Genomic DNA, 25,972 nt, shown 5'->3' on the forward strand with positions numbered 1-25,972 from the left:
TACCAAGCCATTAACAAAGAACGAAACAACGTTGCGAGATAAATGGAGACCGATGCAAGAAGCAGAGACGACGAGAACACGTGGATGTAAATCGTCATTACGATCGAAATGTGGAGCAGGGGCATCGCCGAAGGGCTGGGCGAAGGGGTGCCTTCATGCAAATCTTATCGAACGTAAAAGCTTGTGGAATGGCGCGGAGATGGCAAGAAGATTGGAGCTGGCGGTGGAAGAGCAGTGTCATTCCTTATCTGCAGCCTTGGCCGCATAAATGCATCGTAACGGGGCGCGTTCGAACGCCGGCCCGCCGACTGGGGATACGCCAACCGGCTGCATCGTAGACTGCACCAATACAATGCATTTCGCGTACTCCGACAATGTCCGACGTGGTATCTATAGCGCGGGACGGCGACCGAGCGAAAGGGGAGAAGATAGAGCGGCAAACGGCTGACGCATTGTTTCGTAAACATCATTTGGCGGTATCTCGCGAGGCCGAAATTTTTCGGCCGGCCTCTATTTAAACACTTTTAATATGCATCTCTACGTGCCTTGCTTAACTAGCTGTGCACGAAATCTACCGTTCTCCTACCCCTCGTGCCGCTTTCATGCTTATCGCGCGGTGCATCCAGTTCCTATACTCTGAGGAGAGGCGGGGGGGGGGTCGGTTTAAACACGATACCGTTACAACTCCCTTTTTTCCAAATTCTGCTTCGTATTAATGTGTCAGAGAATTTATTAATTTACAGAGAAGTAGCGTGACGTAAGAGAAGACGTCGTATTGGCTTTATTAACGATAAAATTGAAGCTTGAAAGGATGAAGTCATATTGTTGGTTAACAACTATTCGCGAGTCATAGATCCAATTTACAGCGAACGAGGTACGAATATCTGACACATTTGTTTACTTTGTAATAGAACAAATAGAACGCCGGAGGTTTATTCAAGGAATTAATAGAGGAAACGGTGACCAGTTTACGCAGCAAAATTCCGAACAATTAATACGACGTCGCTATACCATTCGTGGCACTAGAAGCGAAAATTCATCTTTCCTTTCTATCTCAAGACCCAGAGAGTAACGCAACGAAGTATACGTAAGTGCATATTCTATGCATCGTCCTCAAGAGCCGGGAACTAAAGTGCTCGTGACCAAGTTAATTCACTCTAGACGCGGACAACAAAAGCGAACGTGAAGCTGAGAACAATGTGATGATCAGAGCGGAAACGGTAAAATTTGAAATTCAGCGCGAGGAACAGCGCATAAATCGTGCAGGAGCGGGACACCGAGCGCGACGAACGAGCTGTGAGGCGGCTTCCTCGTTCTCTTCGGAGTTAGCCAGGTCGGAACTGGTTTTCGTACGAAAATTACCGCAACACGATACGCGGGCGGTGTGTATTTACGAGCACGTGCTCGGCGTCCCGGCACGCGTGGAACAGGCTACATGGAAAATGGAGCGGCGGATGCAAGGATGCGTGACCCTACGGGCCAGACGTTGCGCGGAACCACCCTTGTCGAAAGTTCGCGCATGGGAAAATATTCGGAAGCAGCAATTAAAAGTTTCGGGCTTATCTCGAACCGAATGGGGATTCGAGGATACTGCAATTAAACGGTCGAGTGCGGCGTGGGAAGAATTGCGAAAAAAAGTACAAGAGGGAGACGGATCGCTTGTTAACCAAACGATAATGAAATTTTTACAGCATTAGACCGTTCCTTGACGAAACGAGTAATTTTTAGCGTGTGTATTTGATTCGCGATCGCGAATAGTAGGTCAGAGCAAAGAAGAATATTCGAGCGAAATACTCGGTACACCGATAATCACACGTCTCGTCTCGGTATGATCGATACCTTGAACTTGAGTTAGCAGAAACAGGGGACAGAAAGCGGAGATGATCGTGCCTCTGGTTGCCGGCGGACGCGTGACGTATAGCATCGTGGGATCTACAGCGCGGCATTAACAGTGATGTAGCGTCCCTGAATGTAATATCGTGTCGCGTATAACCCGATACACTCTAACGCATGAACCGATATTACTTTTCGGAGGGGGGAATAAATTCGAAGCGACGCGCAGTTCCGCGTAAAACGTAAATATACTGGAGAATATTCGAGCCGTTTCGAAATATATTATCTTCCGTTGTGGTGGGGGTGCAGGAACGGGAACGACGACTAGCAAACATTCCGGGACTTTTCATCTCGCGATAGTAAACGTCCCTTGTTGCCGTGCTATGGGGCCAAGGGGAGAGGAAAAGCGGGATGGTGAACGATGAACCGTTGAAAAAGATACGAAATAAAGAGCGAACGCTCGCGAAATCGCGCGACGAGCGGAAGGAACGCCGCGAGACGAGGGAACAGGGATGTTATCGCAAAAATAGAGAGACTTTCGTGGCTTCTTAGCGAGGGTGGAAGCGCGGACGCGGCAAGGGCGAGCAGCGGAGATCGGCGGCGGGAAGAGGGGAGCAGCAGAGAATTCATTAAGGTATGAATAATGCGTCTGCGATGCCAAGGCTGCTGCCGAGAGCACCACCGTGCATACCATGGCCTGCCCACGGCACGGCTGGAAGAGCATGGCTAAAATTAAAGCGGATTCACCCCCTCCGCGGCCACGGCCTCTAGGCGAAAACGTTCTTCGCCACTCACAGCCGCCACGTGCTTTTCTTCGAAGAAACGTAGGCTACGGACGAACAAGGGAAAACGATGGAACGTGTAGAAAGGACGAAAGATCAACCGACAAAAATGTTAACTATCGAGGAAGATTTTCGAGCGAGATTGTAATACACGGATAAAAAGATTCTCCGGCCACTGTTCTATATTTTGAATTTTCAATTTACCGTTATGGGAGATGTATGTAAAATAAAAAGTTCAAAATACCGATTCGGAAACCTTCAACGTACTTTTTTACGAACAAGATTTTAACGTCTAGAAAATAGTTAATGGTCTACACTCGGAACAGTGCGTCGTTACAGTGAAAGCGGTTATCGGGAACATCGCGTGAAAATACAAAAACGTATTCCATTCATCGCGATTACGATCGATTCCGAGACTCAATGTCCCAATGGTAACTTTCCCGTTTATCTAGTTGTAACGAGAAATCTCCGGAAACCGCGGTCACGACTCGCTTTAAATACCTTCCAATATCGCGCTAATGGAGCGAATACGCCATCATGTTTTTCCATATATGCCACGCGGTCACAAGCCTGTTTCGCAAGTGCGGAAGAACAAACGACTTAACAGAAGACTAAATATGGAGGCATCAGGATTTCACTATTTCCACGAAATTACTTAATCGATCGACGATGATCATTCAATAGCTGCGATCCTCCCCTTAACGCCTGGTGATGCCATTGTCGCGATTATAATCGCTGTACGCGCGCATAACAAATCTTCCACGCCTCGTCGAGAGAACTTGGATTTCCATCGTACATATATAGAGATATACGTCGTCGATTTCGTCGATTTTCACCGCGACTGATATGCAGATCCAGCAGTAGGTCGTGCGAATGATTGTACAACTCACTACCAAGGTGATTTATTTGCAAAGACATCGACATTACGTAGAATCATTCCTTGTATTGGGACACACATGCTTCAAAAGTTGCCGCGACTTGATTCGCGAGAAACACAGCGAACGACGAGCGTGCCAGACGAGTTTTACGAGCTCCATGGGTCGAAGAGTGATATGTCGCGTCTTTTTCGTCCGGAATCTTTTTCAGCGATTATACGTATCTGCTCGATGAAAGGGGCCAGAACGGGTCTCTGTTTACCGTGACGAAGACACTAATGACGTTAGAGGAGACGCGACGGTGTAAATTCATTAGCAGCTGGCATCGCGTCCTCGTGGATGAAAAGCGTAGCGACTGGAAGGATGGAGCTCGATCAAAATCCACCGACATAAGCTTTCAATGTGTCGTCTGTCACGCGAAAATATTAACTTCTCGAAATCTCGAGATTATCCCTTAAAACTACGAATTTGTAATTCTACATAAAGTAATCGCGTTTAAATACGGAAATATATTTTATACATTTTTTGCTACGAACTAGATCTGACAGAATAGACACGGTAAAGTCCTCGTAACGCGAAAGAGCGCGGAAAACTGCGCAGTTTCACGTTACGCCCAGAAATACCTAGATCCAGCTTCTCGTAGTGGTTGGTGGCGTCTCGCATATAGGTGTACGAGGCTTTTCGAGTATCCGGCGTGGATGCTTGCCAGATGTCTGCCAAAGCCGTGTTTCGGATGTGTACGCTGAGAGCTAACCAGAGGCCCAATGCGGCTCGGAAGTCGATGACTGAGCGACAGCTGGTATTAACTGGCCGACGAATGAAATAGGTAGGGAAGGTGAGCGACTACTGGGAAAGAACGCAGTGGTGGAGTATCTGGAACGTCTTCCAGGAAATACACGCGAGAGATCATGTCCTGTCGCATCGTTGAACCGTCAGGAATTTGTGACATCATCGCGCATTACCAAAAAATCTTAGCTTGAAATATTCCTGGCACGAATGTCGGGGACAGAGTTATGAATCCGATAAAAGCTGAATAGCGATCGATTTAAAAATGATGTAAACATTCGACAGAGAAAGAGGGAACAGATTTATGCGAACCAGCCTGAATTCTCGGAAATTCAAACAGCGTGGCTTGCAGATTTTTCAGCGGCAGATCCAAAAACATCGAGGCACGCTGGTAACCCAGTTACGATAGGGGCGCGTGTGTTTCTCTTTCGTGATTCTTACGGTTTCCACCGGCATTAATTAGCTAATTGACCGAGACACGCGGTTAATTAAGCTTCGAACGACTACACCTCCGAGAATAATAGAAGGCGCAACCATGCGTAGGAAGCGTTCGCGGTATGAAAGACTCGAAAAACGGATCCGATTGAAAGAGAACGGTTTCACCATGTTATAATATACCATTCTATGCTAGTGTTTCGACATCGTATTCACTGTTAAGTGACGAGTAATTCGGCGAGATTCAAAAGACGAGGAAATCAAAAGTAGAGACGCGTAGCAGAGAAGTTTTAAACTATAGAAGGAATAGGAAAGAAAGAGGCACGAAGGATAAAAAAGAATGAAAAGATAGAAGCAGCTGCAACGAATGATACAAGTAGACGAAGAAAAAGACGAAGACCTCCTTATGAAGGAGTCGACAACTTACTCGAGATATTAATTTCTCGTTAAAACTCGCTCGGCGAGCTTTAGAGCAAAGGCGGACTAGTACGCCTTGAAATGGCATGGAACAGTTAGGAAGAAAACGAGATGCGGAAAGAAAAGGGAAAAGGGTAAGTCTGCCGCGGAGAAACTCGTTGCCTGCCTCTTCGGAGCAAAGACCGTAAATCGAGCGACGATCTTCCTTCTTCGCGACGACCAAGTAATTACGGCAACGAGGGACACTCAGTTACCGAGCAGCCCTTTATCACCGGTCATCATAATCCAGCAAGGAAGATCAGTCAGCAGACACACAACGCTGAATCGTTTAATATAACGTCCTTCTTTATTCGAATTTCAGAAACATAGGTATTTAACGATTGCATACATTAATATGTTACGCGAAACGTTACCACGAATGCCATAAGTCTCTCACCGAAAGCGATTTATCCGCTGCTTGTTAGCGATCATCCTTCACCGTGACAGGTGGCAAGAAGTACAACGATCGATCTTCCGCGAGAATTCCTTTTACCACAGAATTTTCAGACGATCTCGAACACACTTGAGCACCCTCTTACAGCACGTGTGAGCATGCTCGCGCGCTGGCCTTTTCAGGTGAGTTACGACGAGGATAGCGCATGGAGCGGAGCAACGAGGACCGTATTATTTCACTTTGGTGACAAATTTCACGTGGAAAGAAGAAAGAATGCAACCGACGGTCGCGGGGGAATAGAGAAGGTGGCAGGTGAAAGAGCCGTAGCGTAAACGGGGGAAAGGGTACGAAAGGGTGGAAAGGGGATGAGATACAGAGGACGGCGATAGAGAGGAACGAACAAATGGGGGGAAGAAAAAAAGAAAGAAAAAGTGGAAGAAGAGGAAAGACACGGGGAACGCGACGGCGGCGCGTCCGCGCGCAGCCGGCGGAAATACGGAAAACGACTGGCCTCTTTTTCCTCCATCCGGTTTGAATTACTATCATCTCGGCGAGCATTGTCTATTGTGGCGGAGAATTATTTTATTATCGCCCGGTCGGTCGGCTTCGAATGCTCTCGGGAGATCCACGGGACTGTGAAGTGGAGGAGGAGAAAGAGACGAGGACCGGTGGAGGCAGTGTCGGTGAGAGAGGAGGCGAAGGGGTGGTGCAGACACGGAGGAACGACCGTGCAGCTTCCACGGTCCCGCGATTTATTGATCTCGCGAAAGAAAACGAGAGGACCGTCGAAAAACGCAGCCGCCGCGACCACCACCGTCGGGGAAAATGGAAAAATATCGGACGGAAGTAATGCTGCTCTCCTCTGACTCACACCATTCGCGTAATTACCAACGAACCTCCCCCCGGCTCCTGATGTTACGATCGTTCCGACGATTTGTAGCGGCATCCGTGTCCGTGGTCGTGGCACCGAATAAATACTACCGGCATTTCGTGTTACACGCTCGCGAGGATGTTCGACGAGAAGATCGTCCGATTTAAGTCTGGTCAATGAAATGGATAAAATATGTGTTTCCTTTTAAAGGATTGTTTATAGAGGAAAGTACGCTTCGTCCGTAGGTAAAGTAAAAAAGATATGTGAAAAGCTTTACGTCGATTAATGCGTAATCTATGCCACGGGTAATTTAAAGATTTTCCCGTTGTTTGTTATAGATTTGTATAATTAATACGTGTACTGAATGCCGTTCCGAAGACCATAACGAAGAAATATTGTTATCATTGTTATCATTGTTATCATTATTATTATTATTATTATGTATGCATATTTGAATCGTCAAATCGTGGCCTATAAAGGATGATGTAATTTTATTAGAGAAATTATCTGTTATCGAACATTTGATCGGTTAGTTATTCCACAGTAATACGTATTTTATATGAATTACATGTAAAGTTTCTAACGAAGACAGGTTTCGCATCTTCCCTTAAAGACGTGATACGTAATTTGTATAGATTTTTGCTGCACTCTTTGACGATAAAGATGCTAGTTCCTTCGAACGGGACTGTATATAGAAGCACTGGAAGAATATGTTAACCTTTCACGTTCGACATACGCAACACTGTACTTTAACAAATTACTAATTAATTAAGTAATAAATGTTTTAATTTTAATCCTGATTTTAATGCACTACATATTTTTCGCTAAAGAGTCAGAAGAACTATGTTTCTATCGTTAATAACAGATCAAAAAGGAATTTCTACAGAGTTCAAATAATCATCGATGCTGAAAGAATTAATAACAACAGTGGAACAATCAAGTGTGACAAAAAAGAAAAAAAGAAGGAAAAGGAATATACCAAATAGATAGAAGAAAATCAGAAGATAATCAAAAATGTAATAACAATAAATATAATAATATAATAAATATAATAACAATAATAACAAAAAATAACAATAAATTCGAGATTGATTGATACAAATTTCAGATAAAACGATCAATTTGATTTTCTTTGAAAGAATAAAAACGGCGCAAACTTGCCTATGAACATTCACAGAAATAGCGTTCATACTGTAAATCTTCATAGTTGAGAGTTATTATTATCATTCCTATCATTCTTATCATTCCCATCATGCCCATCGTTCCCATCATTCCTATCATTCCTATCATTTCCATCATTCCTATCATTCCCATCATTCCTATCACTCCTATCACTCCTATCACTCCTATCATTCCCATCATTCCCATCATTCCTATCACTCCTATCGTTCCTATCATTCCCATCATTCCTATCATTCCTATCATTCCCATCATTCCTATCATTCCTATCATTCCTATCATTCTTATCATTCCCATCATTCCTATCATTCCTATCATTCCTATCACTCTTACCATTCTTGTCGTTCTTATCACTGTTATTATTCTTACCCCTGTTGTCAGTGTTATCGCCCTTGTCAATGTTATCATTGTTATCATTCTTATCGCTGTTATCTTTCTTATCATTGTCGTTATCATTCTTATCGCTGCTATCATCATCGTTATCATTCTTATCGTGGTTATCGCCATCGTTATCATTTTTATCGCGGTTATGATCATCGTTATCATTCTTATCACTCTTATCATTGTTATCATTATCGCTCTTATCATTATTATCATTATCATTATCATTCTTATCACTGTTGTCATTACTATCATTCTTATAATTGTTATCATCGTTATCATTCTTATCATTGTTATTGTTATTATCATTGTTATTATTATTATTATTATTATTATTATGTTACTTATATCGGGTTGATCGAAAAATTTTATCGTCACATAATTGAAAGACATACGCACCCGCTAAAAAGTATTGAGGTTCATTTTTTTAAAATTTAGTTTTAGTAAGGTTTAATGTAAATCATGAACTTGAAATTCTATGTATTTAACAGGATAAATTTTTATAAATTTGGATTTAATACATTTCGAACATCAAGTGAAGTTAAATCAAGTTACTTCAGTTTTAGACTTAGTTAATAATTACTCCGAATCGTCGCAACCTGATCGTAATTTACAGTTTCCATCGATGCGTCGATTACGATATCACTGCGAAGCATTCAGCGGTCCCAGGATACGGTGTCAATAGAAGGACAGCCAGGAAGAGCGATGAAGAGCGGCGTATCACGCGATCAGTCGGCGCGACAGCGAATTACCTCATAATAGGTCTGACCCAACAAGCCTATAGCGACCTTTTCGAATTAATTAATACCGTGGACCTGTATACCGGAATATTCGCGGGGAATGCAACTTGTTAAATCACTGGATCGTAAAATGGCTGACGTCCTACTGCTCGCGCGTTTCTCTCTTTATCGTCAGCTTATATACGTATAAGCTAACGATACGTATAATTCGCGTATCTTGTGCGCGTATACTCCAAATAAGAACGTGTAAAGTAAAGGCCTTTTCACGATAATTTCGGTGTAGTAAAGATGCAACGCGGTAACGAGGAGATAGCTGTGCGTTACAACGAAAGCATTCTACCACGCTTGCCGATATCGATATCTCGGTTGTATCGAATTTCGAAAGGGATAACGATACAACGGGTGCACGCACGCTCGTCGTGTTTCAAGCCCAACAGCGCGTCGTGCGCACGATAACTAAACCTCGAGTGCTTTCCCTCTCGCATTACGGCACTTACAGCTGTTTTGTCTCTCGACAGCGCGGCGGTTGTTTCCTGGCTGTTTCCATTTTAGGAGAACTCGCGCTCCGGGATAAAACGAGTCTCGTATGTAGAATTCACCTTTTCTATCGTGAATGATTTTATTGTACAAATTAAACTTCGTACGAGGCATCGTTTCATTGATGAATCTACGGAATTGAATTCGTACCGACATGTTACGTGCCTCGTTTGCCAAATGGTTACGCCGACCGACGAAACTACTCCAAGTCGCATTGAGAAATCGTTGCTGCGTAAAGCTCTAGTGCTCGCCCTTGCCTATCCTCCTTTAGTTTCATTCGCCGGTGTAACAAGCACGGAAAGAATCGATTCAGCGTGGCGGCTGGCTCGCGATGCACGCCGGAAAATCCTTACGTCATTGAAAACGCGCACGTGTACGGGCCCGGCTCGTAGTACTCGCGAATTGTACACACGGGAAGCGATCAATATCTGTTTTCCAACTTCTCGTTTCGATTCCAGCCACTCTATCCATCGGTCTGCAGCCATTGCTGCGCTCACCAATACACGCGAACCGTGTGCTTCGGTTCGTATCTCGTAACGACGTAACTTCTGATGGGAAAAATCGAAGCCATTCGAAGAAATGACGTTCGACCTCGATAACGCGAACCACGCGGTGGAACATCGCGTAAGTGCTCGACCGTTGAAAATAACGAGGATAATCGCGAAGCGCACAACCTTCTTCCCGGCAATCCTATTTTCTATATCTCCGGTGAAATTGCCAGGGAGAAAGAAGTCGACCGAAAATCGGCCCGGAGATACGCGCGAACTGGAATTCGCTTAACGATCGGTTTCGCGTATCGCGCCAGTTATAAATAACATCCCGAGTAAATCCAACGTTCGGATTGGTAACGCCATCAGTCTGCTTAACACCTACCATCTGTACCACAAGCAGACGGCGAAAGTGGCATACACGGAACAATAAATTTCCTCTTTCTTTTCGCGAAAGCAACGCGAACGTAAATAATCGTCCGTCGATTCTGTTCGAAGCTGTGTATCGTGTATCAACGAGACGAGCCTACGCAACGATGCACGCAAAAGGAGCTGACCAACTGCGAAACACGACAATTACGAATTTAAAGATGGTATCGGAGCACACCTGAGAAAGATACTCGCGCCAATAGCTTCTCTCGCGAACGCGCAACGTCGATACTTCCTCACCGTCACGAGCGGACCAACGATTACTCATCCGAGTTTCACCCAATTTGGCCAGCGCTTATGAAATATTAATAGATTCTGGTGAAACTTAATTTATTCTCCGGGACGAGTCACCGACACGATATCTAACCGGGCACGAGACTGTTGTCGAACGGTTTAACACGATATCCAGACTCGTCTCGTAGTTGTAAGTCCACAATGCTGTCCATCATCTCGCGTGACAAGAGAAATCATTGCTACGTGCGCGCGATCGTATAGTGGAACTGGTTACGCAGGATCGTTCCAGGACATCGAGGCTCGACTGAATTGCGGCGCGACAAGATCGATCCAATAATGCTTCGACAAATGTGTTGTTTGCGTTAGCTAAGTACACGCAAACCAGTGGCTCTCAAATTATAAGAAACGAATTCTTTCTTCACTTTCCACAATATACGAAACAATTCATCAAAAATCTAAAATTGAAATAGAAAATCAATATGTTCTACCGTGCGTCGAAATAACAGTCAGGGCGCAAACATTTAAGAGTCATACTACATCATTGGTGTCGTGTATGACGTTCACGTATTGACTCTCGGACCGCGTAATTGGCAAATGCGTTTTTTCAGCGATAATAGGAAAGATGAAGCTAGTTGCATGTTTTTTCGCAAAGACTAGGAAAGAGCGGGTCTTCTGCGATCGTCACCATCGTCCGGCTCCTCGCTCGCCGTCACTGTTTATTAGCGAGATTTATCGAGCGCGCTACGCCCCGTAATAACACGGCACGCTGATTTATTCAGATTTCATTCATGAAATTACGCTTCTCCGGGCGTGTGTACACGCTCGTATAATATGCGTGCACATGTACAGATCGTGAGTCTTCGACGTAGCATCGCCACCACCACTATCACTGGTGCGGCGGCATCATAGCCGTCGCCATCGCCATCGCTATGCACGCATAAGAGAAGAGGTAGCCGATCGTTCCGAGCTCAATAACTTTCAAACGCAGGACAGCTTTCCAATCTAGCTCATTAACATCAATGATGCTCCGTTACAACGCAGTGGCATGGCTCGAGAGCGGCCAGTGGCGCTCATACACCGCATCAGTCGGCCAATCAACGTCGACTACGTGGCCGCCACGGAAATTCAAGTATTGGATACGAAATCGATCAGCCGGATCGAGTTTTCCCTGCGTCCACCATGTTGATGTAAACAAGTGTTGTTACGTGACGCGATGGCTCGTTCGATCGCTCGCAGTCGATTTAAGGTTAATGGATTAAGTAGCTCGAATTCAACCCGATCGAAAAACAAATTTATTGGCAATTATTTCGAGCCGGATCGTCGTACTGACTGGACTCCTTCTGTGGGAACACTCAACGATCATAGGAAGAGAATAATAGATCACTCGCACAGATATTTAGACAACTTTGAAATATGTATTCCGCCAGGCTTTCTCTTGCCGACCATATTTTTTATACGGCCAACAGTTAAAAAGGTTTCATGCCCAGCCATGGAATATTGCTAACAGATGCTGCACCGAAAATTCTAAACTTCTTTTTCGTTCAGTAAAAATCTACGCGTGGGCGAGACCACGTTGCAGTCGGTGAATGTAGAGCGATAATGAACTGCTACAATTAAGTTCATTCAACTCATGGCCGTTTACTACCGAGTAACAATTAACGCAATAATGTTCTACAAATATTCGTTAAACCCAACAGATGGCGAATCAAAAGCGAGTCATCGTAAAGAACAAACCGCGTTGTATATGCAGAGTAAACGAAGTATGGTTTTCCTAGAAACACCCGCGAATAAAACAACGAAATCGGCACAACCGTTCAAACATCGAATTAATCAATGGCGCTGTCAAGCTAGTGTCAATATACGATTTCGAAGTGGTTCCTTAATATAATTTGAGTCAATGTCTCTTAGCTAACACTTGGAATCTTACACAATCCGTTTGTGGAATAAGCAAACACTCCATCTTTTATATTTATTCCCGCAAGGAGATACGCGGCCAACTCAAAGCTCGAATATATCTAGTAATACATCTTGAGGAGGAGAGGATAAAACGTATGCCGTGCGTTTACCGGTACAGCTGTCGCGACGCGGAAGAAAAATTGCTGCTCTGGTCGGCGTGTAATTTTTAGACGTCCTGGTCGGATCGAGAATTTTTGAAATTTCCAGGACGACCGTCGATCTTTTTCGCGACGACAGGATACACGGCCGGCGAATCTACGGACGGAATGCGTGCGCGGCGTTGTAACGACGATTCACGGCGCGACGAGCAACCTTAATGTATTTACAGAGCTGAAACCCATTAACGCGTGTCTGCCAGTTGTTAACGGCGTGGCTGGTTGGCTGGCTGAACGAGCAGCCGACTTATCGTTTCGCTTCCGGCCGTGAGAACGCCGTTACGTTCCTCTGTACAGCTTAAGACGAGACTAACGATCAAGCCAACCACCTACCTCTCTCTTTCACCCTCTCTCCTGACGTGTTTGTCGTTTGACGTCCGGATTTTCACGTCGATCCGCTTACCGGCCGATCGACGACGAAATTTCGCGAGTAAGATCGATGCAAATGTCGCTGTGGATCCGCTTAACCGGTGCGACAGAGATGGATAAAACTGAGATAGAGGACGAGATAGCGGAGAAAATCGGGGGAAGAACTAGAAGAGAATAGAAGAGGGAAAGAACAGGGGGAGGGATTTTAATCCCGGCAGCCGAGCGAAATTTCCTGGAATCTAAATATCGGTCGTCGCGGCGCATCAATATTCATGATCTTGATATTACATTGAATCGAGTTTCGACAGGTTACGCAACGAAAGTAAAAATAACAGCTACGAAAGTAAAGAAGATACTATACGATATAGTCATTGCGTTTGAGTCATCCATTAGGAGCGACTACATATTATGTATCGTGAAAATAGCGCAACTGTTTGTACGACGACTTTTTTCGCGTAAAATACAGACCACTCGCAGCTGCAATAAACGGTATTCGAGCGAAGATGATTACTCGATGCTGATTCATCCAGTGCGAATTAAACAGTTTTATCGATCGGTCAAGCCGTATACCGGAATGCTTATCAATGAATCATAAAAATTCGGGGTAAACGTACTAGTTGCGTAGACGAGTCTATCAATCATACCAGTTACGCGTAGCACGGTCCATCAATCAAATCGCTATGGTATCGCTCGTTTCGTACCCTGGCATCTTCCTATTTATATTTTCACTCGGCTCGACGCGCCATCCAAGTTATCGATGCGTCCGCTCGAATCGATTCTCGATGGCAAATTTATCGTGAAATCGTGTCGTCGCGGATTATAAGGGAACATCCGGTCGCGGCAAGCGGAACGAAGAGAAAAAAAATGATTATGATGCTGAAATACATATAGAAACGTGTCTTTCAAGCTTATCAAACGGATCCATTTAATCCAAACGAATCGACGTTCGAAACTAAAATTAGCGACAACTACGAGTACCTCGTCGAAGCTTCCCGTCTAATTGGAAAAAAGGTTCACCGGCATACAGGTGTCTCTGTTAAGGTCAAATTTAAAACACGGCCACGTCTTCCATTTATCACCGGGAGCAGATATCCAATTAGTCTTGACGACGTTTTGGTAGTTAATACTTGGGAAATTACGAGGGAAAAAGTGCCCTTGAATTAACAAGAACCGAGTAACCAACGAAATAACAACGTATAGCAGCGAGTAAAAGGTTCATCACGGTTTTCTGTTTTAAATTTCTCTTTCTTTTTTCAATGAACCAAACACCCTCGAACATGTTTCATGCTCGATAACTCAGGGGACGTTATCCGTGGGAAATTTCAATTATTCCGCCTAGACTCGCAAACGACGCGTTTAGAAACACGGCCCGAAAGCGCCATTCTAAAGTTAGACGAGTCGCTGTTCTCCGAGCTCTAAGAATAACTTTACCGTGTCGTCCTGTAAACAAACAAAGACCATCTGACATGTTCCGAAGCTGAACATCATCACGCTGCAACTGCGAGCGCATATGTTCTGCACCGGGCATTCTATTGCGTTGCAGCAATTGCGCAATTTCACTGTGACGAGTGCGCGTTCACTTCTTTTCTGGCTCGTGGAAAATTTCATTTCAGCTACTATGTCGCGTTTCGATCGTAAGTCCTCGATATTTCACCTAGCGTTATCGTATCCGAAATTTTTGATCCCCTAATCCTGGCTACATGCAAAACGGTAAATGTTTAACTTGTAATGTTTCGCTCCCTATGGGGCTTTGGAAAGTCAAGCATTGTCCCAGACAACGTGCCCTTTAGAAAACACCATCTGTTACATTCCCCGAGATCGAGAATTTTAACGTGGGGTAGCTTGGGTAAACAAGAAATTGTACACCATCCTCAGAAATTGAGCGGCTCTTTACGTTTCTTCTGTTTGGATGTTAGCTAAATGGTTGACTTTTCAGGGCTAGGCAAGAAAAAAAAGGAAAGAATAGAAACTGAAAATCATATCAGTTTTAATGCATTGTCCGTAAAGCCAGCGCGTCTAACTGGTGTTGTTTTCAGGGGCAATTTGCAACCAACAGCTAATCGAGTAACAGAGTGATTCTAATAACGTTTACTTACACACGCTACCCGATATTTCCATTTTTATTTAAAACGCGTGTCTTAACGCTCGCTGTGGAATCACGATATTTGCACGTTGCAAATCAAACGAGGAAGACCTTCAACGAGGAATGAAAACGTCAACGTTTTCAAAAATAATTACTTCAACCTCGATTTGTTTTACAAGCCAGTCCACGGTAATTGTCCGAGAACGTCTCCGATGGCATTCGTCTACAAATTTTATCACTTCGAGTACACGTTGACGTAAGATCCCGAAAATTCCTGAGCATCGATCGCGGCACGTTTTATCGCGGACGATACAGCCGCGCCAACGTTTCCAACGTTTATAACGATCAACAGCTGTCAACAGGTTTAAATGTCGACGAAGCAAACGTTAAAAAATAACTATAAAACGATGAGAGTCCTGTATGCGGGATTGTCACGCGCTATTGTTGTCTACCGTTCGATGCGTAAGAGAACAGTGAGGCTGGAACAATATAACAATAGAACGCGGCGAGGCAATGATCGTGACCACTGTGCACGATGCACTGCTTTCCAGCTACAGAAGGAATGGATAGCTTTTCCACAGAAATCTCCGCTACGATTGATTACATGCGGCTAACAACGCAACCATGCAAGTGGCTTAACGAGCCGGGTTAAGAAGCTATAAAAAAACTAAAACATCGGTTTATAACGAGACGAGCGATATTACAACTAAAGAAAGGAGATATATAAACATGGAAAGTAAAGGTAATCGCCTTGGTTGTCACGCTATCTTATCTAATTGTCTTCTTTGTCTTCTTCAAAGACCAATCTTAATTGATCAAAACAATAAATCGCACTTACTAACTCATCGCGTCGATGACTGCATTACGCGAGCTTCGAAAATTTATTAACCAAACAGAAGGAAGGCACGAACGAGACGAGAACGTTTTACCAGCTTTATCACGGCTTTATCGGAAGCAGCTTTTTTTATCTAAGAGACGTAATTAAGACTCGATAATTTATCGCACCATTCGACGACAAGCGAGTAATCGGTAATCGAGAGAATATATTTTTTTTATCGCTTCGTTTTTCTCACATTCCTACTGATGCGCTAATATCGAACATTTCGAGCAAGGGCTTTGATAAATTTTAATAGGATTATATGTCTTTTCCCCGCAAATGTACGCGCACGTCGAACAAAACGGCCACAAAATTTGTCTGACCGATCAAACCGACGGACCGAATGACGGATAAAGGGGCGAGGAGAGGAAGACCAATTTGTTTTTATCGGTCCTTTGTTTCTCTCTTCGGTTTTGTAGCCCCAGTCCTCTGCTGCCGCCCTCTTTCCGCTCTTCCACCCTTGTCCCCGTTGATTTAGCTTGCAGCAGTTCGATACAAGCGCCGGTTCACGCAAAGCACGTTAATTCGACCGTGACTATCTACGCAAATTTTCCTCGACCGATTGTGCCTTCGACACAAAATGGTCAACTATTAACACGCGACGAGACTGCGCTTGTCTCCTAGTCAGCCGTTTTGTATCATTGCGTCTGATATACTAATAACGATAAGCTCGATGAATCAGAATGGCCAGACAATGCACGGTACTTCCACCATCCATTAAATTTTGTACGTTCATTGTCATTCACCCACAACATGAATCACCTTATCGAAATTATTCGATTCAAATGTTAAAGCGAATGTTACAACTTTCATTTGTTTCCTTCGTCCCGAATAGAAGTTCGGTCATCGAAGATACGAGTTCCGTACGTTCACCCCGCCTTGGAGGATACCGCGAGTTACGCAAAGCCTCGCAGCATCTCGATCAGAAACACGAGGCGTAGATTTCCGAGACGCGGCCAACGTCCTTCCACAACGTCTGGTCTACTACGTGTACCATGTGTATGCCGACCGGTTTGATCGGCTGTGTCGCCTTTTTCTGTCGGCTTTCCCAAGCGTTTCTCTTGTCTCTTTCTCCTCCATTGCTATCTACTCTCTACAAACAAACTCTCGTACTTGTCCCGTATACGCGCGATTCCCTTACCGCGTTTCCGGTTTCCAGCACTTCGTAGCTGACCTCCGCGACCCGGATCGCAAGATTAAACGCGAACAAATCTCTCCTGTTCCCTCTCGTCTCGCGACGACATTTTACTCCCTTTCTCTTCGTCGTTTACTCCGGATATCGTGCAACGCATCTACCAACGTCGTACCGTCGCGGTAATAAGTTATGTAGGTGGAGTTCGATTAACTCTGTGGTGACCCGCAATAAAATTAGGGGAACACAGGCTGACCGAATTGATAAATGCTTTAACTCGGTGTTCTCGCCTAGCGCCACGGCGTTAATGAGATTTAACGAGGACGCCCTCGAGAAGTCGCGGGACGCAAACACGACCGCGAGCGACAGGATCCATTCTGGTACGCGAGAGAAACGGCGAAATGCGTGGCGTGCCATCGCAGTGAGCGCACCGACAGAAACTCAGAAATAAACCACCGTGGTTCGCTTTATCCCGAGTCTCTTCGTTTGAAACGAAACTCGCTCGTACCGTGTCCCCCACGAAACGGAACAGGAACGAGGGATAAGCGCGATTGTACCGTAACTACCGCGAGAACATCCTGCGTTCGAGGTTTTCACGGGACGCATCGATATTTCCCATGCATCGCGAGTAGGTAGGCAGATTTTGCCCGACCCTCTGGGAACGTTCGTTCGCGACTAAACGGTGTAAAGCTTCTACCGAATTTTTCAGCCGATCGAGTTTGTTCGATAACCAACGTGTGTGGTTACACGACCCAGGGAAATACGGTAGACTTGGAAGAGATATTGAATCGACTGGTGGTAACTCGCGCAGTTCCTCGAATCGATTATCAAACAGCAACGATAGCGCGGAGCGTAGAAATTACGATAGTTTGGCAAGCGACACCGAGCTCGAAGAAAACGCAGCAGCTAGCGTGGTTAGAAAAGAAGGTTGCGCCATCGAAGGTTAACAATGCCACGTTCCGTAGCCACGGCTACAATGGCATCTTTCGCATCACTCACATTGCGAGCCATTGTACCGGGAAAACCATTGTTTCTCGTCCCATTGCGCGCATCGGCGGCCTAAAGGGAGGGGAGAGGGAGAGAGGAAAGAGAGATCGAGGGTGGAAACGGGGGCGGTGGGGTTGGAATACGAACGGGACAGACTCGCGTACCAACGGCCCGTGTTCGAGACAAAAGAGTTACGTCAGGCCCATTCACCCAAAACGCCTTTGTGCGTTCGGATATTCTTATTTCAATGCCAACAAGAGGAACGGAACAGAGGAGACGCTGCAAGAGGAGTATCGGTATACACCGACACTCGGTCAAGTCACTCAGTCGTGTGCCGTTTAAAGCCGCTCGGAGATTTGCTCTTTTCTCTATGCGTTCGGGAATATATCGCGCGCACGAGAGTCACCGAGAGAATCAAGAGAAAATCACGGTGAAAGAGTGCGAAGTATTACGAAACTCCCGGTCCTCATCCAAACGGGAACGCGTTTGGAAAATCTACTGTTTACCGATGAAACCGACTCGCATATCGTCCCATTTCGTTCGGGGATCTCGGTACTTTCTATTTAAAAAAAATATATATGTATATATATATATATATATATATATATATATATATGGGTGTGCAGCCGCATACGCGCGTACCCAGTTTTCGAATTTCGCTCGGACGATAAGCGGGAAATAAATATGCAGAGTTATTTCCTTGTTGTCTCGATACGGTCGCATCGTCTACCTTATCGTTCGAGCTTTCACGATGAAAACACGGATCGCGAACAGCCAGTGGGAAAGCGACTCGACCACCTCAGGTTTCTCGCAATTACCGACTGCTCGGAAAAATCGAAACCGTATTAAATGCTGTGTAAAAATAGAAGAAGCCGCGATGAGATATACAATTAATGAATCTCTGAAGCGTTGCTCATTACAGTATTACCGTGTGATCCTGTAATGTGCACCTGCGAAGCATGTCGAATATTTCACTGATTTTCATGCGTTCCGAGTCCTCGTGCCTTGTTAAAAAACACATCACACACGAGGACGCGCGTCCTGTATTCCTCGTTACGACCGGCATCGTGCGTTCGTGATTTCAGAGAGATAATGAATCATCCGCATACCTTCCAACTTGGAAAATACATCTATAAAATGCGGCAAAACAAGAAAATGGCAAGAATGATTCCTTCCATTTCAACGGAGAATTATTGAAGTAAGGGAGATATATCGCGCAAACGACAATCGCGATGATTCACTGGAATGTTTATCACATAGCAAAGCACGCGACGCATAGAGTTACACGAATATCTTCCTCGATACGCTCCTCCGTCTATTCAACGTTCACAATAATTCGAGAGGAAATCCAACAAATTTTCAATCTCGCACGTGCAGCAATGCTACCAGCGCAGCGCTCGGTTATTTATGCGCTTGTCTATAAAATTCGAAGCTCGCGAGGGAAGCGATACACGTCCGGGTGAAAGTCGTGCAAAAGAAACTCTCACGAAATTCTCGATAGATAAGCGAATGCGACCAAAGGACGAGGAGGAACAGAATCAAAGGGGTGGAGGGAATGGAAAAGAGAAACGGAGCGAGATTGTCGTCGGCAATGCACACGACACATGGCAGAATTGTGAAACGTACGTGTACCGATACACACGCCGTAAAATATCACGTTGAGTCGAGTGTGTCGTAATACGCGACACGAAGTGGAAGCTCCAACCTATGTATAAGGAGAAAACAAAAATATCACCGATGCCGCGCAGCGGCTGTCACGAGCGTATAATTCATGCGAGCAAAAGTTCTGTGGCTCGCGGTCCGCCGCGGTTCTCGCGTGAATCGTTCGAGCTTTCACGCGTGTGTCGTAAAACACGAAGCTCACTAGCAACACAACATCGTTTTGTAGGCGACGATATTGTGTACACGTCGGTAAACAAGTGAGTACGAGACGAGGAAAAACCAATGGATGTTGGTGCATATCGGACGACGTGACCAACTCGATGCGTATCATGGCAGCGAAATGAAAAAGGTACATTTATAGGAAAAAGGGAGAAAGAGAGAGCGAAAAAGTTACGTTCAATTGCGATTTACAACGAGATCGAATCAAGGCAATTCGAAACGAGGCAAAATTCAATCGAAAATATTACAAGCGCAACTGCTATCCGGCAGGAAATTTTAATTCGCGATTTTGATTCACGCATGACAATATCGTATCCCGTATTAATCGAGGAAGCGAGAGCAATGTTGCTGCAGTGAAAATATTTGTACGCACGGCGATGCACGCGATCCGCCTAACGATCAATTATTCAATCTGCTGAATTATTTACGAAAAAATATTTTCCGTTTCGCGAGTAGAAGCGGAGGGAGAATGGTTGGTTGGTTCATAAACGAGCATACGCATATTAGAGGCCTCAGGATCCGCTTAGCGTATCGGGAATGAATAATTCATCGTGACTTGATACGTAGGATGTATTTCAGTAATTGCATCAGGTGTTAGATGAAAGGAAACTTCAACAAGGTCGCTTGACACCTTACACTGGCTATTTTTAACATCAATTCCTTTTTTCCCCGCTCATCATTGTTGGCTTGGACAATTATCGTAATTAGTTACATTAATTGGCAGCGTTCTAGGAATTATCGCTTAAAAAAGGTATTCAAATACCAACAACTCGATCGATGTTGCGTTTCATCTCTTAATCCAATTCCACGATGGAAAACTACCAAACATTTCTCGTCTTTGTGTCTCCTGATGTTTGTTCGACACAGCGGATATCTTGTAACAATTTATAATAATTGCAAGCAATTTACGTTAATTACGAGGAAACTCGAAATCAACGAATCAGAAAAATATCCATGTATAACTGAGTTTGTAACGAGCAGACGAGCTTCTCGAAGTGCGACGCGATCGAATTTTCGCACAGACGGGCATTATCGTCTATCTCGCGCTATTTCGCGAAATTCCTCGGTCGTCTGGTTCACGCCGAAAATCGGCCAAGTTACATCAGTTCTGACGGCGTTGCGCGTCAGAGCCTCGCTTCCTCGCCAACGACGATAATTGCTGGCGAAACTGGATCGTGTAAAGTTGGGAATGCAAGAATATACAACAGAGCACCTATCGAATCGCATTATCGGCCACGCGACCGACGCCGTCGCGTTGTCGATGTGACCCAACCATCTGTTCGCCTATCGAATGACACTGTCCATGTACATCAGTGCGTACCTCGTAAAAACGGTGCCAATGCTGGTTACAAAACTAGCGTTACTTTCGGCAAATATCGCGATGAGACCAAGTTTTATACCGGATAGTAGTTACGTATAGCACAACGACGGAGGATCGCGAATCCGGTTTTAGAAAGAACAAACACACGGTCCAGGAGTAATGAGATCAGCTGCTGGAACAACGAACTAATCTACATGCATCCTATTCTCGGTTCGTTCGATAAAGTAGATACGCGAAATAACTCCGAAGTTATTCGAGTATTGTCGGACGCAAAAATAGAGTCAGAGACCAAGAGACTGAGCATGATTAAATAGATGGTATTTCTTTCTTTGGCCGACGTTTCGCTTACTCTCCAAACACGAGAGATACCGCGGAGTGTAGAAAGCCGGAGAAATTCCATTTAAAATAGTGGCCACTTCCGACAAATTCGATTTCAGCAGCGAGGCGAATAAAGTCGCGGTAAAAGGAACGAGACACGAGGTAAATTAATGCAATCAGAAAGATCGTAATTGAGGAGGACAACGGGGACCCGATGAGGGAGCTGTGGCCGATCTCGGAAACAGGACGATATTGCTTGCTCCTAGCTAGCTAGCGTGACGTATTTCTTGGCCGATAATAAAAACACTCGATCGTACGGGTAATTAACGAGAAAGAAAAGAAAGCGACTAAAGTGCCGGTCGGTTTTCAGTTGGAAACCCTTCGAGACGTTCAATTAGGCACCGCGCCAAACTAGACCCGACCCAACAATGTTGCGCAGGTCAAATGTCGAGTACCAAGCGACAAACCGAGATTTCCTCGCCATAAATTTCACCACGCGACCTAATCATCGAATACGCCATCGGTAATTAAAAAAACGACAATTAAAATGTATTACTTAAATGACCAGAGATAAAATCGAAAGTACGAAATTACGAAAGGTAATTAAAAGGAAAAGAGGATTCGCAAACTTTTTTAAACTTCCCCGAATAGCACATCGATTTCGATAAGAAATAATACATCACGTATTTTTGTGGTTAAAATGCGTGACATTTAACTAAAAAGATAGATAGATAGATAGATAGATAGATAGAGAGAGAGAGAGAGAGAGAGAGAGAGAGAAGGAGAGACATGTGTAAAGTTTGTGTGAAATATCAAGCAAAGGCTAAAAAGTATGTATATATGTTGCTCAGTTAATGTTAATGTATATTATAGAAATTTTCAGAATTTTAATTCACCAATAAAAAGTCGTTTGGATGGACAACAGATCAGGAAATATCGCCGATAGTTTATTTGCGTTTGATGAAACAGTTCTTTAATTATTAGAATACTTGAACTTCTTCCGTTAGAGAAATATATATATTGAACTTGGTTTTATTCGTTAAGAAAAACAGTTATAACCAATACTAATGGAATCTTCGTTCTCTCTATTCTCTTACGTGTATTTTAAAATAAGCTGTGACCGACGACGGTGACCTAAAATAAGATGGAAAAAAAGGCTGGAAATTCCAGAGAATCGCGATGGTAGCGAACCGTTAAAGCAACACGCAACGCGAACTTACGGCGCTACCAGTGACGTCACGCGTACTATTTTAACGAAGCGAGGAAACTGTTGTACTCCGGCTGAGATATTGAATGGGGAACAAGTACGTCCCTCCTGCCTTCCCCGACCACTGGAAGGTCATTGCACACTCGTAAACAAACAGGACGCGCCGTCTATAGTACGCTCGGCCGCGTCACTGAACGTACACACCGATCTAATACCACGGCTCAAGGTCGTCCCGTCATAATAGCCCGCTGCATATCGATAATCGATTTAAACGGAGTCCGACCAAAAAATGGCCAGAGAAATCAAACTTCTCGGAGATTAGTCGTAATTTCGAACTTTACGAAAAGAGATAACGACATAACTGTTCACGAATGAATTTATTGAAATTTTCAAATGTATTAAAAGATACGGACAAGAAACGGGTAAGAAACGGACGAAGTTATCTAGCGTGTAATTGAATTCACGTGCGTCAGTGAACTCGATGGACAACGACACGCGTTACTTACTACGTTGACCGTTAGAAATTCAAATATGGCGGTCGAGGTTACAAGCGCCTTTTCGCGTTCGAAATTCACGGCCGTTGTTTGAACTTGCTCGTACGCGCGATGTAACGCTAGACGCTAGGTTTTGACTTATTATTCCGTTCTATTTTAATGAGAAAGTAGTAACTAACATCTATAAGGCACGACAATGAATTTACGAGGTGGTATGGATTCAAATGTAGAAGCATTCTTACCTGTTGCCAATGATCCTCGAGCGATGGCTGGGCCGAAAAGTATCCGGTGTCGTGTATATCTTGCAACTCCCTAAATATGTTCCCACTCGGCAGGATATCCATGGTTACGCCGGTGATCCGTTCGTAACTGGCTTCGGCACAAAAAAAGAAACCGACTCCTTCGAACCAAACGAAACCAACAAGAAGATATAAACAAACAACAAAACTCTGATTTGCTATATTCGTATACGCAGGACTTAGATGGTAACGGAGCCCGGTCACTAACTGCACGCCGATACGCGGCTCGCGATTCTAACGCACGCACGTACACGCAGCAGGTAGTGGCACGCACACGTGCTTATCATCGAAGAAGCACCGACGGTTACGACGTCACCGTAGTAGGATGACCGACAGAGACCGATACGGAGCGAGAGAAGCGAGATTTACAGACAAATGACTTCAGTGGTCGATCAAGACGAGGGAAAGACCGGCTAATCGCGCCCGCACAAACACCAACGAACACTATTGGCTCGTATACTCGGCGAGTGGAATATCTGATTGCACTACCGGCGTTCTACTGTTGCTGCCACCACGGCGCTGTGCTGCGTTGGTACAGTCGTCGAAAAGAAAGCGGCACGCGACGCACTGCACGATCTCTGCAGCGAAGGAAACAACTCACTGCAACGCCGTTGCTTGTGCAGATCGACGTTCTGTCTGTTCTTGATAGCGTCGCGTACACGAGACACGCGCGACAGCATCCATCATACGTGGAACGTGACGACGAGGAACCTTGTAACCACGAACGACGAAACGTCAAAGCGCCGGCACGAGTCACGACCCGGTATGTGTTCGAATCATTCGGCTTCTCGCTTTATACTCCCAAAATCTCTCTCTCTCTCTCTCTTTCTCTCTCTTGTTCACTCGTTTGCTCCGATCGTTCAATACTCTCTGTCGATTTCTTTTCCTCTCTTACTTCTGCCTTTCCTGTTCTTTACCTCTCTATCTCTTTCTTTCGTTCTCGCTACGACGCGAAATTGGAGCTAACCACTGTCGACGTTCTATATTCACTGGTCTTCCTCCTCTCGCGTTCTTTTTGCTCCGGTAACTCGTGTACATATACACTTTGGCGAGGACACACGCGGCTCGGCCGTCACCTACCGGCTTTTTTCCCGCGACACTTGCGGACGTGGCGTTGTGTCACCGTACTCAATCGCGCCGCTCACAACGATCACGAGCTAGATACACGTCGCTGGGGATGAACAACGAAGAAACACCTACGAGATATTTAACACTCCGCAAGGAGCAACGATATCCCCAACGGCTAATGCGTACAGACTCTTCCGCGCGAGCGCCGAAGAGTGACTGACGTTCCCTTGCCATAACTGTACGCGAGGAGGGCCGAACTCGGCCGAGTTGTACCGAACGCGCGCTCGGTGCCGGCGACGCGTTATCACGGCCGGCGACCGCTTCGCGTCGTGGCAGCACCGCTCGGTGGCGTCGCGACGCCGTTTCCCTTGCCTTTTACACCGCCTTTTCTTTCGCATTCACCTATCTTTGACTCGCATGCCATTTTCTTACAAAATATCCTACAACGAAACGATCGGTATTACGGCTCCAGCAGAAAGATCTTTAAGAGGAAATTGCTTTGTGCGTGGTAACGTAAATTAAGTTATTCCTTTTTTTTTGTTTTCCTTTCTATTATACACGCATTTCAATTGCTATATTCTTGTAAGTATTCTATACCTAGAATAGTGAGTTAAGTTTATAAATATATGAATGCTAATTTATAGACAACTTTGATAAAGGATCGTTATGTCTCGGGTTCCTTTTTGTATCGAACTGTAATTACGGATCCTTTTTAGTGGAACCCGATAGCATAGCATTGGCACGAGAAACGATTAGTTCCTGTTTGAGTGGTAGTAAATTACAGCGTCAATTACACTCTCTGTTCTTTGAGCCAAAACTCGAATAGACTGGCTGAAGTTCAGCCTAACGATCATTCCTAATGTCATTGTATTCATTTAGCTATTTTCGAACTGTGATTGTCATCTTATCTACAACTAACATCTAGGAATTTACGCGTATGACCAATATCGCTATTTCCACTAAATGTAATCATAGAAACGATGTCAGATACGTCGTGTATACTTCTGACTTTATTATATTTTCCTTAATTTCGACATCGAACTCGAATCTACGTACGTCGTCATATTAAATTTATTACTCTTTTACGAGGAAACGTATTTGAAAACAGTCACTTAGAATCTCTTGCTTGCCACGATTTCTCGCGGCTTGTTCGATCGACTCTTACACATGAGACATCGATTATGAGCGAAGAATTATTCGAAAATGAATAATCGGTCGTGAGTCAACGGGCGCTCAGAGCGGAAAGTGGAGAGAGAGATGAACGCGTTATGTCGCTGTACGTGATTCATGGATTCTGCGCGTTCGTTAAAAGCTGTTTTGTAGACGCTACTATAACGCTCGGGAATGCTAGATTAGATACGTAAGCGGCATTTATGGCGAATGGAATTAGAAGACCGGCTCCACT

At 44.7% G+C, this 25,972-nt stretch overlaps 2 protein-coding genes across 4 annotated transcripts in view; one reads left to right on the forward strand and one right to left on the reverse strand.

Moving 5' to 3' along the window:
* LOC126867308 (Krueppel-like factor 6) overlaps nucleotides 1-23,980 on the reverse strand; it is a 275,511-nt gene extending 251,531 nt beyond the window's left edge. For all 3 annotated transcript variants that reach the window (XM_050621699.1, XM_050621669.1, XM_050621689.1), the window contains exon 1: nucleotides 23,443-23,980. In XM_050621699.1, coding sequence (XP_050477656.1) covers nucleotides 23,443-23,544 — 102 coding nt within the window. In that variant the 5' untranslated portion in view covers nucleotides 23,545-23,980. The remainder of the gene's footprint in view (nucleotides 1-23,442) is intronic.
* A 140-nt stretch (nucleotides 23,981-24,120) lies between these two features.
* Nucleotides 24,121-25,972, forward strand: part of LOC126867307 (heat shock 70 kDa protein cognate 4-like) — a 60,464-nt gene continuing 58,612 nt past the window's right edge. The window contains exon 1 of the mRNA XM_050621653.1: nucleotides 24,121-24,262. The gene's annotated coding sequence lies outside the window, so the exon portion shown is untranslated. The remainder of the gene's footprint in view (nucleotides 24,263-25,972) is intronic.

Source organism: Bombus huntii, chromosome 1 (genome assembly GCF_024542735.1).
Source record: "Bombus huntii isolate Logan2020A chromosome 1, iyBomHunt1.1, whole genome shotgun sequence".
Lineage (NCBI taxonomy): Eukaryota > Metazoa > Arthropoda > Insecta > Hymenoptera > Apidae > Bombus > Bombus huntii.